Source organism: Camellia sinensis, chromosome 4 (genome assembly GCF_055761805.1).
Source record: "Camellia sinensis isolate YWXY chromosome 4, ASM5576180v1, whole genome shotgun sequence".
Taxonomy (NCBI): domain Eukaryota; kingdom Viridiplantae; phylum Streptophyta; class Magnoliopsida; order Ericales; family Theaceae; genus Camellia; species Camellia sinensis.
In genome coordinates, this window is record NC_138964.1 from 196,614,972 (window position 1) to 196,633,476 (window position 18,505).

The following is an 18,505-nucleotide window of genomic DNA, read 5'->3' on the forward strand; positions in this document are numbered from 1 at the left end:
TTACTTTCTTTTTTTTTTCGTTCATGAATAACTCACACAAACAAAAATAAAAGATAAATGACTCGAAATATCTTGAAGGGTCCTATTGTGGCCTTAAAACAATGGACTAGTCCAGTCACAAGAAGACAGAAGAGAAATTGCCCTTCTTTTTTTTTTTTTTTTGGATACAACGGAAAATAACACTAAAAACAGAGGACTAGACCCTTTCCCTACCTAACTCCAGCATGTCTGGAACTAGCAGCTCTCTAATCTCAACAGGAGGGTCATTAACAACTAAGATGTCTTCAGGTTGAGCAGCTCCCAATTTGGCTAGAGCATCCGCGCAGAGATTTCCTTCATGATAAACATGTTGGGCGATGCACTAGCAGCCATTGAATATGATCCTCGCATCTTCCACCAGACCTTTATGATGGTGTTTCTCTCCAGGGCCTTCTACAAGTAGCTTCACAACCTCTTGGGCATCAGTTTCCACAATCAGTTTATTGAAGCCTTTTTGGAGAATGATTGTCAAGCCTTTATACACCGCCCATAATTCAGCTTCAAGGCTGGTATAACTTTCCATCCTTTCATAGTAGTCGCAGATCCCAGCTCCCCTCTCATCCCAAATGAGATCCCCGAAGCCATTGGGGCCCCTGCTCTATTTTGCTTCCATTCGTGTTCAATTTCAAAGTACTTACAGGAGGGTGAGACCATTTAATTAGTCTCAATGGAGGTCTAGGATTAATAATAGATAAGTTGAAAGTAAGATCAATTTCAGTAGAGTAATTAAGAATATATTTCAAACTCTCAAATTGATTAGATAATTTGTTTTCAAAGATTTTGAGGTTCCTGTTCTTCCAAATTTTCCAAAGTGTGACCAAGAAGACAGTGCTCCAAGCAGACTTGGCACCAAATTTAGCCTTCGTTTTGGAGTTAGAGATCAGCCAATGCATCCAATTTTCATCGATCATCTGCAAGTACCACTGTTGGTTTTTGACAACAATCCAAACTTCCTTAGCTTTGAAACATGCTCTAAATAGATGGTTGAGATCCCCAGTTTCATTGCAAAATGGGCAACAAGAGTTATCTGAAAGCCCTCTTTTCAATCTCATGTTGTTGGTTAGGAGTTTGCCATGTAAAATAGTCCACAAGAAGCCTTTTAGCTTTTGTGGAATTAGTGGTAACCCGTGCTATGTACGGGATTTTATAAATTAAAAAAAAATTATTATAATTATCTTGAAATAATTTAATATTTTATTTTGTGGTATACATAAAATTTATAAGTTAACTTTTATATTTATAAATTTTTAAATTATTAGTTTAAAAAAATTTAAAATATATATATATATATATATATAAGTCTAATTAGTGTAATTTTAATAATTTCTATTAAAAAAAAGTTAACTTTGATTAACTGAGTTATGACATACCTCTTCTTGTTATGAAAATATACAAATTTAAAAGTTATATGTAAGACAAATATACAATTAAATGTGAAGTGAAGTTGTATTTAATAATAATTAATATGATGTTTCTATTATTAATCCAATAATTTAAGTTATATTTCTTTTGATTTCAGTTTCATAACTAAAAAACAATATGAATATAATACACACATGGATTTCTACTCTTTAAGAATAAGAAAGTTTCAAAATATTTTTAAACTTTCATCATTTTTTAATTTTTTTTTTATCTAATTTGATTTTAAATTTGAATAAAATTTTGATTTTATATGAATTACTTTAACTTTTTCATTAAATTTTTATCAATTTTTAAAAGAATTTCATTCTTATCCCAATTTTTTTTTTCTTTTCACCAATTTTGATGGAAAAAAACAATAATTTTCAACATTTCATGTTTTTAAATTTTTATCAAATTATAATTTGATTAAAAAATTATTAAGGGTTGAAGATTCTCTTAATTGGAATTATAATGAAATAACATCTTGAAATAGTCAAAGTTTGAATATATGGTTAGTTGAAATGTATAATTTAATTAATTCTCTTCTCATATTTATATAAAAATTGACACTTATGACTACATCATTATAAGTCAGATTATGGAAAAAAAATTTGAGGTGTCAAACATTTTCTATTTGTAAATATTCTACATATTAAATATAAATAAAAAAAATCGTGTAGTTTTTGGATATGTGTTTATCAGTTTTGTTTTATGGACATAAATAATTGATGTTTCAATTTAAAAATTAAAAAGTAAAAAATAAAAATAGATTGGATTTTTTAGAGATGAAAGAAGCCATCTAACTCCTCTATATACTATTTAAGATGGTCTATTTAATTACATAAAAAAATAAAAATTATATTTAGAGATTATCCCTGTATATTATGCTATTATATACGACTATAGATATAACAAATTAACTATAATATATATGAAAAGTTATATTAAGTTTTCATTTTCAATTAATTAAATTATAATTAACAAACTAACAAATAGTTGTAATTGTATAATGGGATAGAAAGAGGATAAAAATAAATGACACAATGATATTTAAAATTTTTAAATTTACCTAATATTATATTAAAATCTTGAATTCTCAATAAATTTTCACATTTTTTATAAAATAAAATGACAATAAAAAATAAAAAATTTTGATACTCATTTTTTTTACTTCAATTTTATGGTCTTCATTGAAGAAAACAAAATCCAATCAAAATCCTTGGCACAAAACGAACATAGATACTTTGATTGCAACCATAATTACCAATAATTCTTCTCCACCATGCAAACTTGTAAACAAACACATAAACCTCACTAAAACAGAAACCAAAACCAAAACAACAGCAGAGAAAGAGAATCATACATGGAAAAAAAAATTAAAAAACAAATAAATATATAGAATTAGAGAATGTTATCTCCAGCAACTAAAACCTCACATAACCCAATCCATTAGCTCATCCTCCAATGCCCGTGAAGTTTAGGAGTTTGGATAACTAATCAGATTATTCTTTAAATAAGACTTAAAAATTGATTAATTTGTCTCATTAATTGATTTAAAATTTTGATAGATACATACAAGAAAAATAGATAATTATATTACTAAATCATAATTCAAATTTAGATATTATCACATTTTTTTGAGATCAATATCTAAATTCTTATCTTTTTTAATTATTATTATTTTTGTGTGGTTTCTATTGGGTTTTTTTTTTCCAATTTATTTAAAATAGAGTTGTGGGTTTCTATTTTTTTTTTCCCCAATTTAATTTATCTATGGTTTCCATTTATTTTTAATTATTATTATTTAGGTAGTTATGTGAGTTAGATATGTGATAGATATGTGGGTCTTATTGATTTAAAGTATGATGGCGGGAGATATTTTCAAATTAGATTTGTTTGGATAAACTTTAAAGGTTTTTAAATTTTAAAATTGGATATTGAGATACAAAAGAAAGATTTGAACAGAATAAATAAAAATCAAATTTATAATTTTATCTGTTTGTATATCTGATTTTTAGTTTTTTTTTTGTTTTTGTTTTTTTTGGTTATGTTATAATATAATATATAAGATATATATAGATATTCATAACTTTTATGAAAAATATTATCTGATTTTTTGGGAAAGAGAGAAGGCAAGCAAGTTTTAATATTTTTTTTGAAAATCGGCAAAAGAGATTAGGATGGAGAGATTATGAAATATTTTTGTTATCTTTCCATTTGAAATTCATAAATTAAAGGATAATTATTACTTCTAAAATAAATAAATAAATAAATCAGTCAATAGTTTTTTAAAAAAAAAATCTATTTTATAAATTGAAAAATCAATAATTTTAGAAAATTGATTAATTTGTTCTATTAAGTCATTTAAAATTTGGATAGATATATATCAAAAAAAATAGATAATAATATTATTAAATCATGATTAAAATTTAGATATTGTTATATCTTTTTGAGATCCATATTTAAATTTTTATCTTCTTTATTTTTGCGTGGTTTCTATTTTTTTTTTCAATTTATTTTAGATGGAGTTGTGGGTTTTTATTTTTTTTAAAAAAAAAATTTAATCTATCTGTATTTCTATTCGTTTTTAATTATTATTATTTAAGTAAGTTATGATGCGAGTTAAATATGTGATAGATATGTGAGTTTTATTGATTTAAAGTATGATAGTGAGAGATATTTTCAAATCAGATTTGTTTAGATAGACTTTATAGATTTTTAAAATTTAAAATTGGATATTGAGAGGCAAAAGAAATATTTTAACTGAATAAATAAGAATCTAATTTATTAGTTTTATCTTTTTGTATATCTGATTTTTATTTATTTATTTATTTTGTTGTGTTATAATATAATATATAAGATATAGACAGATACTCACAACTTTTATGAAAAATATTATTTGATTTTTTGGAGGAGAGAAAAGGAATGCAAGTTTTAATTTTTTTTAAAAAAAAAAATTGGTGAGAGAGATTATGATGGAGAGATTATGAAAATTTTTGTTATCTTCCCATTATTATTTCTAAAATAATTAAATAAATAAATCAGCCAATAGGTTTTTTAATCTATTTTATAAATTGAAAAATTAATAATTTTAGAATGAGAGTTTGGAGCTCTTAGGAGGCTTCTCATTATAAATCTCTTTTTTCTTATATAATATACTAGCATATCACCCGTTCTATGCACGGGATTGAATTTAAAAAAATTATTTATGGTTATGTCAAACATAGTTTTAAATTGTTAGCATAAAATATACGTAATTTTAAAGAAAATGTTGACATTGCATAATTAAAGTAATAAAAACAAGAATTTATTACATTTGTTCCAAATTCACTGAATAAATAAAACAAAGTGCAACTAAAATCTAAATTGTTGTGGGCCTTCCATCAGCATTCTTGCATTGTCAACATGATAGTTAGAATTATAATTAATGAACAACACATATATTATGTATTTATAAAATGTTATAAAGTAAAAATGTTATACTTACATATTATTATTATTATTATTATTATTATTATTATTATTATTATTATTATTTACCTTCGGAAAGGTATAGACATTTTTCAGACCAATCTATATTTGAAACAAAGGTCACGCACGGTGTACAATCTAGTTGACGTGGCATTGTTGGTACATGTATGATAAATGCATAGGCACAGTCTTGTTGGAAATGGTAGAAAAATTCTGGGTAAAACCAGAATTTTTTCTCAAATTTGGTCTATTTTTTAGGTGGGCCCCAGCGTCGATTTACTCGGGTCAAAGTGGTAACGCGTTCTATGCTGCGTTGTGATTCACGTGGTATATTTGGTTGCTCAAAACCATTACCGAGTGAATGGGAAATTGAAGCCAAAGTGTGCTCCATGGAAATGGAGTTTTGGTGGAAATTCCTTAAAGATTGTAAATTGGCTTGTCCCACATTGATTTGGTGGGAAGTTTTGAAAGGGTTTATAAGGCTTGGGTGAGATACTTAGGGTGTGCCCTAAGGGGTACCCAAGTGTTTTAGAGGGAGAGGTTATGGGCAAAATGGGCTAGACCCATTGGACCCAAAAATCACCACACACGTGCGCGTCACCGTCCGTCCGGTCGGGCGGGCTGGGCTTGGCCGCGGGTGCGTGGTGTGTGGTTGGGTTGGGCTTCTAATCTTTTTGGGCCAAAAATATTTGAATTTAATTTTATTTTTTGGTAAAATAAAATACAGAATTCAAATTAAACTGATTTGGATTTTCTGTACATCCAAACAGGGCCCTTCCCGTTTTCAAACAGAAATAAACTAGTTTGGAATTAGTGCACACCCAAACAGTGCCCTTCCCGTTTTTGCTATCTGTTTGAATTGTTAACAGATTCAAATCTGTTTGAATTTAAAACCAACAGGTATCATACCTGTTCAATTTAAAACCAAGATCCACCTTTACATCTATAAATAGGACCACCCTCATTTGATGTTATTATTTCAGAAATTTCGTATTTCACCTCTGCTAATTATATTCTTCATCTTGCTGCATTTTATTTCTGAAAGAAAGAGTGTAAACACTTAGTGTGTTCGTAAGGCAAACAATTTGTAGTGCTGCTATTGTTTGTGGTAAGATCATTTCATCCTGGGAGATAGACGTCCAAATTCTGAAAGCACCGTGGAGAGGACGAATCTGTCTTAAGGACACAGTGTCAAACACTGGACTTGATCAGAAAATAATTCGAACAAATTAAATCAAGTAAGTTATTTAATTTATTTTCAGTGTTGTTTTTATTTATTAAAATCAGATTTAAATTTTGTTTTTGTAACAAAATAAAATCTGTTTTTTTTATTTATTTATTTTTATTTCGAGCTTGATTTTTATAATCAAATAAATTCTTTCCTTTTCTTTATTTCTTTAAATTCTAATTGTTGTTGTGTACACAATAGAATTAAATCTTTTAAATACAGTGAAGATTGTCCAACAATCTTAAGACAGATTCCTTTTTGGTATCTTCATTGTATTTAATTTTCTGCGTTTTCAAACTAATATTCTGGTTGGAAAAACAAATAGTGATTTATGCTATTTGACAGATAGTAGTAATATACTGTCTCTTTTCTTTGACAACTAGTAGTAATATACTGGTGTCATTAACAATTGCAGAATATTATTTGATGTTACAGAAAATTATTTTGGTATTTTATTTTTCTAGTTTTAGTAACAAGGAAAATAAAATTATATTATTTTCTAGTTTTAGTAACAAAGAAAATAAAATTATTTTGTGTTTTAATTTATTTTCTGATTTTGGTAACTAGAAAATTATTTTGTGTTTATTCTGATTTTTGTAATCAGATAGTTTTGTGGTATTTTATTTTCTAGTTTCAGTAACAAGAAAAATAAAATTACAGTATTTTTCTAGTTTTAGTAACAAGAAAAATAAAATGATTTTGTGTTATAATTTATTTTCTGGTTTAAGTAACTAGAAAATTAATTTGTGGTTTGGTTTTCTGATTTTTGTAATTAGATATTATTTCGGTATTTTATTTTACTCGTTTTAGTAACAAGGAAAATAAAATTATTTTGTATTGTAATTTATTTTCTGATTTTAGTAACTAGAAAATTAATTTTGTTAATCAATCATGTAACTTTGTGACTCGGTCACAATTTGTTAATTTTGTAAGTAACTTTTGGTTTCGTTTGGTAGACCACTTATTTTTGAACCCTTTGTGAGAAGGTGTTAATTATTTTGACTTTATCATAGTTCATCGTGAGTATACATGGAAGAATTTGTTTCTAGAGTAAAATATTAGTTTTACAAACTAATTTTATTTTTATTACAATGTGGATTCATAGTCTTGAATTGTTTCTGCACATGAGTCGGAAAATATATATATATATATATATATATATATATATATATATATTCACAAGAACATTTTAATGCATATTTAATTTGTTTATTTATGTACAAATCAAACTTATTAAATGTAGGTATGTTTTGTCATTTTGAAGTTTAAAGTTTAAATGCGTTGGATTTTATTTATGAGTTGAGAATCCTTTTATTTCATGATGCAAGTGATGGGATCATGCATGATTAATTTATTTTGTTAATTCATTATTTTTAGTTGATGCGTTTGATATGCATGTATGATATCAACTCAAGTTATTTCTTAACAATGATTTCAAGTGATTTGGAATGATAAATTGTTATGTCGACTTTGGACATAAGCAGGTTATTTTGAATATTTCTAATCAATTTTGAATGGGTGTTTAAACACCAGAGAAATTTAAACATGAAGATGTATGTAATTATATCGGTCCGTTTAATTGGGAAGTAATTTAAGAAATCTTTTATGTTGATTATTGAATTATGTGACATAAGATGTCATTAATAATTATTTTACTTGCGTAGTAGAATTTGTTAAACCATGAACCATTTTATTAATATGGGGGTGTATCTCTTTCATTAGTTGAGATAATTTAATTTTCTTCTGTCACAAATATTTTTATGACAGTGACATTTATTTGTTATTGAGTTGCTAGAACGTATACAATCAAATGGGTTTTTGAATTGTTTGATTTTTAGGCAAAATTTTTTATGAGGATATGATTTTGTCAAAACATTAATTCTGACTTGAGTAGTCATAATTATTTTGGTTTTTTCTTAAATTTGTTTTAAAATTCATTGATTTATATTAGAAGTGATAGGGGTGGTGAATATGATGCACCATTAAATGAATTTTGTGCACAACATGGCATTATTCACCAAACTACAGCCCCTTATTCTCCACGGCAAAATGGAATTGCTGAAAGGAATAATAGAACCCTAAAAGAAATGATGAATGTCATGTTACTAAGTTCAGGCTTACCACAGAACTTGTGGGGGGAAGCAATATTGTCTGCAAATTATGTTCTTAATAGAATACCCCACAAGAAAACCAAAAGCATTCCTTATGAATTGTGGAAAGGTCAACCACATTCCTACAAATACTTAAAAGTGTGGGGGTGTTTGGCAAAAGTTGAAGTTCCTGTTCCTAAAAAGACTAAGATTGGACCAAAAACAATAGACTGTGTGTTTATTGGTTATGCTCAGAATAGTAGTGCATATTGGTTTCTGACTTATAAATAAGAAATGCCTGATATAAATGTGAACACTATTATAGAGTCAAGGAATGCTGTGTTTTTAGAACATGTCTTTCCTTACAAGAAAGGACAAGAATTAAGTTCACAGAAAAGAACTTATGATTGTACACAAAGTCGAGAGACTAATGACAATCAAACACAAAAGACTAGTAATAGTCTCGACCAACAGGATTTAACTAATGATGAACCAAGACGAAGTAAGAGAGCGAGAACATCAAAATCCTTTGGTCCAGATTTTCTGACATACTTGTTAGAAAATGAACCTCAAAGCTTTAAGGCAGCAATGACAGGTCCTGAACCACCTTTGTGGAAAGAGGCTGTTAATAATGAAATTGAATCCATTATGCAAAATCATACTTGGGAATTTGTGGATCTTCCACTAGGTTCTAAACCTCTTGGATATAAATGGATATTCAAGAGAAAAATAAAAGCAGGTGGTTCAATTGACAAGTATAAAGCAAGACTTCTTGTTAAAGGTTACAGACAAAAGGAAGGTCTGGACAATTTTGACACATATTCTCCTGTGACAAGAATAACATCCATTCGCATGCTTATTGCTATAGCAGCGTTGTTTAATCTAGAAATACATCAAATGGATGTTAAGACAGCTTTCGTAAACGGTGATCTAAATGAAGAGATCTATATGGAACAACCCGAAGGGTTTGTAGTATTAGGGCAAGAAAAGAAAGTTTGTCGACTTGTAAACTCCCTTTATGGATTAAAACAAGCACCTAAGCAATGGCATGAAAAATTTGATCATGCAATGCTTACTAATGGGTTTAAGATAAACGAATGTGACAAATGCGTCTATGTTAAAAACACTGACCAAGGATATGTCATAGTTTGTCTTTATGTGGATGACATGCTTATCATTGGAAGCAGTCAAAACATGATCAAATCAACTAAGCAGATGCTTAACAAAAGATTTGATATGAAAGATATGGGGGTTGCAGATGTTATATTAGGAATGGAAATTACTAAAACATCTGACGGATATGCATTATCTCAATCTCATTATATTGAGAAAATTCTTGATAAATTTATCAAGGAAGATTTGAATTTAGCTAGAACACCTGTAGACATCAGTCTTTATTTATCAAAAAATAAAGGTGATGCAGTGTCTCAGTTAAAATACTCCCAAATCATTGGAAGCCTAATGTACCTAATGAATTGTACTCGTCCTGATATAGCATATGCTATCAGTAAATTGAGTAGGTACACTAGTAACTCTGGAGAAGACCATTGGAAAGCGATCATTCGGGTTCTTAGATATCTAAGATTTACTCGTGATCATGGTTTGAACTTTACTCGATATCCAGCAGTACTCGAAGGTTATTGTGATGCCAATTGGATATCGGATACTAAAGATTCAAAATCCATTAGTGGATATGTCTTTACTCTAGGAGGCGCTGCTGTTTCTTGGAAGTCCACGAAACAAACTTGCATCGCACGATCCACAATAGAATCCGAGTTCATTACTTTAGACAAAGCAGATGAAGAAGCAGAACGGCTTCGTCACTTCTTAGAAGACATTCCAATGTGGCCAAAACCTGTGCCAGCTATTTGCATTCATTGTGATAGTCAATCTGCAATAGGTAAAGCCTATTATATAAGAGTCGTCATAATGGTAACCCTACTTATATGACTGGAGATCCCAAGAACTAAGTTCAAAGGGACAACTAAGTTATGTATGGCTCACCAGAAATCACCAAGGGATTAAAAATTCCCTACCCATTCCTATAGTGAGAGTGATATCTGCAACATATGTTGTATGCAGGGGTATAAGGATAAGCTTTGCTTTTAATGATTACTTATATCTTGATTAAGGTATGAAATCAAGACGAGTATAAGGAGATACTCACAATAAGAATCACCTATATGAGTGTTGAACTGGGGCCGGTTCTATGAGAATGAAAAGGCTAAATTCTCTAGAAACACTTATGAAAACCAGGCGCGTTCAAGGCCAAAATGAACACAACAGTGAGAACCACGATGTGTTAGAAGATATTTTGTGTGAAATCTATTGTCTTGGCTTACACAAACGGCTGAACAATTCAAGGCATCGCGTCCATTGGTTAGCCAGTAAGTCCGATAGGTTATCACTAGGGAAGGTTCAAGGCCGAAAACTACCTATCCTGATGCAAGATATTTTCGACTTATACTCTTTCGTTAAAGTCTGCATATTGTTGCATTTCCGTTGTCATCAAATTCCATTCATGTGGGGGATTGTTGGAAATGGTAGAAAAATTCTAGGTAAAATCAGAATTTTTTCTCAAGTTTGGTCTATTTTTTAGGTGGGCCCCGAGTGTCGATTTACTCGGGTCAAAGTGGTAACGCGTTCTATGCTGCGTTGTGATTCACGTGGTATATTTGGTTGCTCAAAACCATTACCGAGTGAATGGGAAATTGAAGCCAAAGTGTGCTCCATGGAAATGGAGTTTTGGTGGAAATTCCTTAAAGGTTGTAAATTGGCTTGTCCCACATTGATTTGGTGGGAAGTTTTGAAAGGGTTTATAAGGCTTGGGTGAGATACTTGGGGTGTGCCCCAAGGGGTACCCAAGTGTTTTAGAGGGAGAGGTTATAGGCAAAATGGGCTAGACCCATTGGACCCAAAAATCACCACACACGCGCGCGCGCCGCCGTCCGTCCGGTCAGGCGGGCTGGGCTGGGCCTGGGCTTGGGCGCGGGTGCGTGGTGTGTGGTTGGGTTGGGCTTCTAATCTTTTTGGGCCAAAAACATTTGAATTTAATTTTATGTTTTGGTAAAATAAAATGCAGAATTCAAATTAAACTGATTTGGATTTTCTGTACATCCAAACAGGGCCCTTCCCGTTTTCAAACAGAAATAAACTAGTTTGGAATTAGTGCACACCCAAACAGTGCCCTTCCCGTTTTTGCTATCTGTTTGAATTGTTAACAGATTCAAATCTGTTTGAATTCAAAACCAACAGGTATCATACCTGTTCAATTTAAAACCAAGAGCCACCTTTACATCTATAAATAGGACCACCCTCATTTGATGTTATTATTTCAGAAATTTCGTATTTCACCTCTGCTAATTATATTCTTCATCTTGCTGCATTTTATTTCTGAAAGAAAGAGTGTAAACACTTAGTGTGTTCGTAAGGTAAACAATTTGTAGTGCTGCTATTGTTTGTGGTAAGATCATTTCATCCTGGGAGATAGGCGTCCAAATTCTGAAAGCACCGTGGAGAGGACGAATCTGTCTTAAGGACACAGTGTCAAACACTGGACTTGATCAGAAAATAATTCGAACAAATTAAATCAAGTAAGTTATTTAATTTATTTTCAGTGTTGTTTTTATTTATTAAAATCATATTTAAATTTTGTTTTTGTAACAAAATAAAATTTGTTTTTTTTATTTATTTATTTTTATTTCGAGTTTGATTTTTGTAATCAAACAAATTCTCTCATTTTCTTTATTTCTTTAAATTCTAATTGTTGTTGTGTACACAATAGAATTAAATCTTTTAAACACAGTGAAGATTGTCCAACAAGTCTTGGCATGACGCAATATAATCTTTAATCATTCTAACGCCATTATCCTACAAAATTTTAGAATTATAACTTTGTGTTTGAAAAGGTAAGAATAAATTTTATAATTTCTTACCTTTGATCTCATATTCTTCAAATATGATGGTTGACTTCGCAAGATAAACTATACCCGTTTATCTTGAACAGTGAGATTTATTGAACCAGTACTGTCTTTGACCACAATGTTAACATTGTATCTAATCAAAAAAAAAAAGGACACTTGATAAAAGGAAATATTGTACCTAATGAAAAATTAAAACACTTGTTAAGTTTGAATTATTATTGTACATAGCAATTATTTACCTAAAGAAAATTACCTCGTTATAATATCAATATCATCAGGTATGCAATGACGACAAACAATGTGATCATAATGATATTCAACTTTTTTATAGCAGTTTTTGCACAAATCAATCCAAAGGTTGTCAACATCAATTTGTTTGATGTAACCTAAGTATTCGAAAATACGAAACTTACAAAATATTTGAAAAAACAAAAATTAATCTCTCTATAAACAAATTTATATACATATCGTTTAACTTTCATTAATTACGATGATAACAATTCTTACCTTTGGCATAGGTGCAAAATCATGTATTCGAATTCTTTTGGCATTTGATATTATTAATGACTGTGAAATTGATAATCCATTTTTTCGATTCCAAGATACCAATTTTTGTGATATATGATTCATAGCAAGCCTAGATAAACATGTCAATATATATATAATCGTGAGAATTATATTGTCATATATAATTGGTTAATATTATACAGTCATAACATACCACACTCAAATATGATTTGTATAACGGAATGAATGATTAATATATAACTTGTTGTATTTGCATGTAGCGAGACATGGACCACGAAGTTGAGAAAAGATAATTTATTAATACCAATATTTGTATATGCATGTAGATATTATAAAAGTGAATGAAAAGTAATCTTACCATGATAATCTTTAACTCATTCTCTAAAGTACGATATAGTTGCATGCCATCAGTTGTTGCAAACACATCCCATAGAGTTAGTCTTACTAATGTGAAACTGTTTTTACAATTAAAAAAAAAAGTTGAGATTATGAAAAAATAATATAATGCATAAAGTATTTCAAATTTGGTGAAGACACAGAAATATGTTATGGTATCATACCTTGTATGTTATGGTATCATACCTTGTATCAAGTAGTAGAATCTCTCTCTTGTAATTATCACGATTTGCAATACCTTGACATTCAGTTACACTAACAACCAAGCCAATCACATCTGCATATTTTAGCATTGGCATGTTTATTGTTTTGATAGTTTAAATTTTTGTAATGGTAATAAACTATGTAAGTATATAATCTAAATAAGTATCATTTGGTAAAAGTTACGTACCTATTAATTGAACATCTTGATAAAAAAATTGGCCAATGTCTAATAATTTCTTAATGAAATACCACTAAAGTGGTATATTATTATCATGATCAAGTAAGTGCACAATTGTTGTATCATTAGTAAAAGACATCTTATAATAATATGGCATCAACTTGAATTTCTCATCAGCCAATGTAATATGAACTCCTCTGAAACAATATATTTTTCCTTCAATTAAATGTTCTTTGAAGTAATCATATTCTTTAGAGCATACAGTTCCTTCCATGACATCACCTTTTGAAAAAAGGTAATAAGAACACATTTTTAACATAATATAAAACAAAATATTTAACAATTATCTCATGATAAGAGTTATAAATACCTGTCCATCAACAAAAATCATTCTGAATGTCATATTTCTCCCAGGACGATTAGTCATAGATAACAACCTGACTAACTGAGTTTTAATGCTCCAATTACTTGCATATGGATGTAAATCAGCAAAATAGGGATATTTGATAATTCTATCACCTATTAACAACGTAGATGCATATAAGCAAAAAAATTGTCATATAAAATTTTTATACGACATATCTATAGATCTCAAGAAATTTGAAAATCAAAATATTAAGAATTTTTAATAGAAAAATAAAAAATGTTAAGTTTACATTATGATAAAATAAAAAAAATAAGTAATGAATTATTACACAAAAAATATTATACAAACATATTTTGTAAGGGTAAGTTTTTAAATTATTTTTATTAAATGAAAATGATAAAAAAAAAAAAAGATTAGATCATCCAATTTTTTGTATACTGAATGTAATATTTTGGATAAGATTTAAAATTTAGAGTAGTAAGTATTGTATAATTAAACAAAGTGAACAAAAAAAACCATAGTCATTGAAATTTTGAAATGACTTTTTATATCAATCTTCAAATGCCATCAAGGACATCACGATATACAACATTTTTTTGTGTAATTTGATGGTTGGTCAACCTTATTAACAATCAATATCTTCAAGCCTGATGGTGTGGTAACACGCGATAAGGCAACATATAACTGACCATGGGAGAATGCTAGATTAGGAAGATATACACCAACTGTTTTTAAAGTCTGACCTTGACTTTTGTTTATGGTCATTGCAAATGCTAATTTTATGGGAAATTGTCTTTTTTTAATCGGGACAGGTGATATAGCGATCCTAGTTTTCCCTTCCTTTGTTTATTGTACTCCGGACTTGATTCCGTGAGTGTGTGGTTGTCTTATTCTCATTTCTATCCTTTACTCTTTATATTTGAGTCTTGGGTTGTGCTGGGCAGGTTGGGAACAGGTTGGTTGTGCTTAGAAACCAAAAGTTGATGCCCAAATTTTGGCCTTCACGCTCGAGCGGGGATTTTGACGCTCGAGCGGGAGTTTTGAAGCTTGAGCGTGATTATTCATCTCCCAGTATTTTTTCTTTACAGGTCATCGGACGCTCGAGTGGGGCTATTGACGCACGAGCGGGCCCTTTTGATTTTGTTCCTCCGCTCGAGCGGGGACCATAGTCTGCAAAACTTCTGGAAGTGTGCAATCGACGCTTGAGCGACGCTTTTCACGCTCGAGCGTGAGTCTGTGTCTGACGCTCGCGCGGGGAGTTCCACACTCGAGCGGGGCGACTTTTATATCAGTCCAAAAAGTGACTTTTTGGATCACTTTTCTTGAACCCTTTCTCTCTCTAACTTTTCAAAACCTCCATTTGAGAGCTCCTCACTCTAAACTTCAACTTCTCTCTAAGGTTTGATCTAGTCTGCGTGATCTTCTTCCTTAGTTCCTTTACAAAAAGTGTTGTGCTTGGTGTGAGCTTCACTTTGATCCGAAAATCTTGGAGTTTGGAGCACTTCGAAATTCTTCATCTTCTCCTTTGAGCTCCGAATTTGAGGTAGGGATTACTACTCATATTTATGGTCTTTGACATAAGCTTGCAGTCATTTTGATTTAATGTTGCATTTGGAAAAGTTTTGGAGTTTGGGTTTCAAACCTTAAAATGTGTAAAGATGGGTTTTTGTTCAATTGAACTATATATGTATATTTGGGCCTTAAAATGAAATTATTGAGGTCTATTGATGATATTTGGAACTTTGGGTCAATATTGAGAAAAAGGAGAAAATACCTTAGTTGGGATTAATTGGGTCATTTGTGAAATTAATAATATTTATTATGAGATAATGAAATTGGGATGGAAATGATGAAATTGGCTTAAGATGAGACCGAATGATGGAGTTGGATTTATTAATCGCTCACTTTTGAAAATGTTGATAATTTATATGTTGATGCATTTATTATTTGTTTAGAAATAATTGCTTTGGGCTATCGGTGGAGGATAGTCTTGATTGTTGTAGACACTGCATGATGATTAGGTGAATTAAAACTAATCAATTGAATATGTCATTGAATATGACGATTGAAATAATACATCAAATATGTGTATTGATTGATCATGTATATGATAATTTTTTATATACATTGTATTGTGTAGGAGGAGATAGGGGATGTACTCCACGGTTTGAGAGGAGATAGGGAATGGACTCCTAAACCGGATATTATTTGGGAGGAGATAGGGGATGGACTCCATTGATACAGCACAAAAATGTGTATCTATTGTGAAGTATGGAAGTGTTTTAATATGATATTGATACAGCAAATATGTGTATCTGTTGTGAAGTATGGAAGTGTTTTAATATGATATTGATACAGCAAATAAGTGTATCTATTGCGAAGTATGGAAGTGTTTTGATATGAGTTGTTATCTCATCTGAAATGGAAGTATTGTTGTTATGAGTTGTAATCTCATTTAATTGTTTGGCGAGGTTCTGAGCCATGTTTATGACTTGAAAATTGGTTAAGTAAAGGAAAGTAAAATGAAACATGAACATATTTGTCATGGAATTGAATTGTACTGAAAGTTGGTTAACCAGTGTTAACATTTATCGAATGCTCATGTTTTAGTTATTACTCATATTATGTTTAGCATATCTCTACTGGGCGTTGACTCACCCTATATAGGACATTATTTTCAGGTATAGGTGATATGCCGCCTCCAAGGTCTTAGCTTGGGCGGTTGTAGAAGCTGAAGGCTTCCTTTTTGTGTATTACATGTAAATCAAGCCAAGGGCTTATTTTATGTTTTGAGTTTGTACTCTCTTTTTCTAACCAAGTGTTGGCTTGAAAAGTTGTAAGCCCGTAGGGCATTTACTTTTGATGTCAACACGTGATACTTTTGTAATGAATACTCTGATAAATAGAATTATGTCTTATTCTCTTAAGTTTGTGGATGTCTTGAATGTATGATTTATGGGTTTATTTTGAAGGCGTTACAGGTGATTGTGTGGTAGATGGTGATAAAATGATACGTGGAAAGAAGACTCCTTCCCCAATATTCGAACCCGCAATCACTCGTGCCTTAATCACTTTATCTCCCATTTTCTCAACTATAAGACGGGTGTCATTACATAGACCTTGAGATTGATTGAGATTTCTCAGTAGCATCATAGGCGCTCCCTTTTTGAGTTCAAGGCAATGACTTGGAATTCCTGAAAAATTTAATGAGTGCAATAACTCTGGTGGATGCATGTCTTCATCAATGTTCTCACCCTCAGCTGGACATATCGTATCTGCACTTAGGTATTTTCGAGATTCTCCAGGAAACATTGATAGCATTATGACATTTAATTCATCAACATCAGCATTTTTTGGTGCTAAGATGTCACACTCTTTCAAGTAAGAACTGTCACTGTATCTAGTACTTAATTCTGGATAGATTGCATGGATCAAATCATGTAAAGCATGTGATCCATTTCTAATCAAGAATTGTTCTGGAATTTCAATCCAATTAGTCTCCCCGCCTTCAGTGAAAGAAATTCCAGGTATTTTTCCATCACCAATCATCAATATCCAGTTAGCAAAATATCTTAGTTGTTGATGCATTTGAATAGAAGTATCATGAGCCATAATACGCGTATTGGTCCTCAAATACAACACGCGACAATGATTCCAAATAGTCGATTCCTTCAACGATGCTGCAATTGTGGCTTCCCGCCTACCTTTTGGTACTATAAGTAAAATTTGTCTAAAGTCACCACCAAGTATGAATAGTTTTCCACCAAATACACAATCACTTGAACAAAATTCTGTACCCTTTAGAATATCTCTAAAAGTACGATCAACTGTCTCAAATCCATAGCGATAGTGCATTGGAGCTTCATCCCACATGATCAATGATGCCTCTTGAATTAATTTTACCAATTTAGTTTGTTGATTAATACTACAACTTGAGAATTCATCCAAATTAATTGGAATTTTAAAGTGTGAATGCGCAATTCTACCTCCTGGTAACAGCAAAGCCACAATTGCAGATGATGCAACTGTCAAGACAATTTTTTTTTCCTGGCCTAAACTTTACTATCAATGTTTTCCACAAATATGTTTTTCCTGTTCCCCCACTTCCGTAAAGGAAAAATAAACCCCCTTGTTTATAATTGTATGAACTCATTATGGTGTCATAAACTTCCAACTGATCACTATTTAAACCATAATGTAATTCATTGAACAATTGTTTTTCAAAAAATAATTTATTTTTCAAATTACAATCACATCACATTTTTCTCATAATTAAAAAAACAAATGAAAAAAAAGAACCATTGAACTAACTACAATACAATCACATTAAAAAAAATAACCATTGAACAAACTACAATCACATCACATTTTTCTAATGGCTACTTTATGGGTACTTTATGTGAACCATTGAATTAACTACAATCGGTAGTTAAAAATACAACGAATTAAAACCCAATCACAAATTTAGTCAATTGGTAGTTAAAAATACAATCACATTTTTACTCATAATAATAAATTTTTAAAAAAAACATAGTGAGTTAAGTCAATTGATAATTGAAAAACATAATAATTTATTTTTCAAAAAATAATTTATTTTTCAAATTACAATCACATAACATTTTTCTCAAAATAAAAAAAAAACAAATGAAAAAAAAAGAACCATTGAACTAACTACAATAT

At 30.3% G+C, this 18,505-nt stretch overlaps 1 protein-coding gene across 1 annotated transcript; it reads right to left on the bottom strand.

Moving 5' to 3' along the window:
* Positions 1 to 196: 196 nt before the first annotated feature.
* Positions 197 to 17,698, bottom strand: LOC114269761 (uncharacterized). The gene is made up of 4 exons (XM_082923991.1): positions 16,805 to 17,698; positions 14,447 to 14,665; positions 403 to 637; positions 197 to 333 (listed from the first exon to the last, which is right to left on the bottom strand). The coding sequence occupies exons 1-4, from the start codon at positions 17,696 to 17,698 to the stop codon at positions 197 to 199; spliced, it is 1,485 nt and encodes a 494-aa protein (XP_082780117.1).
* Positions 17,699 to 18,505: the final 807 nt, after the last annotated feature.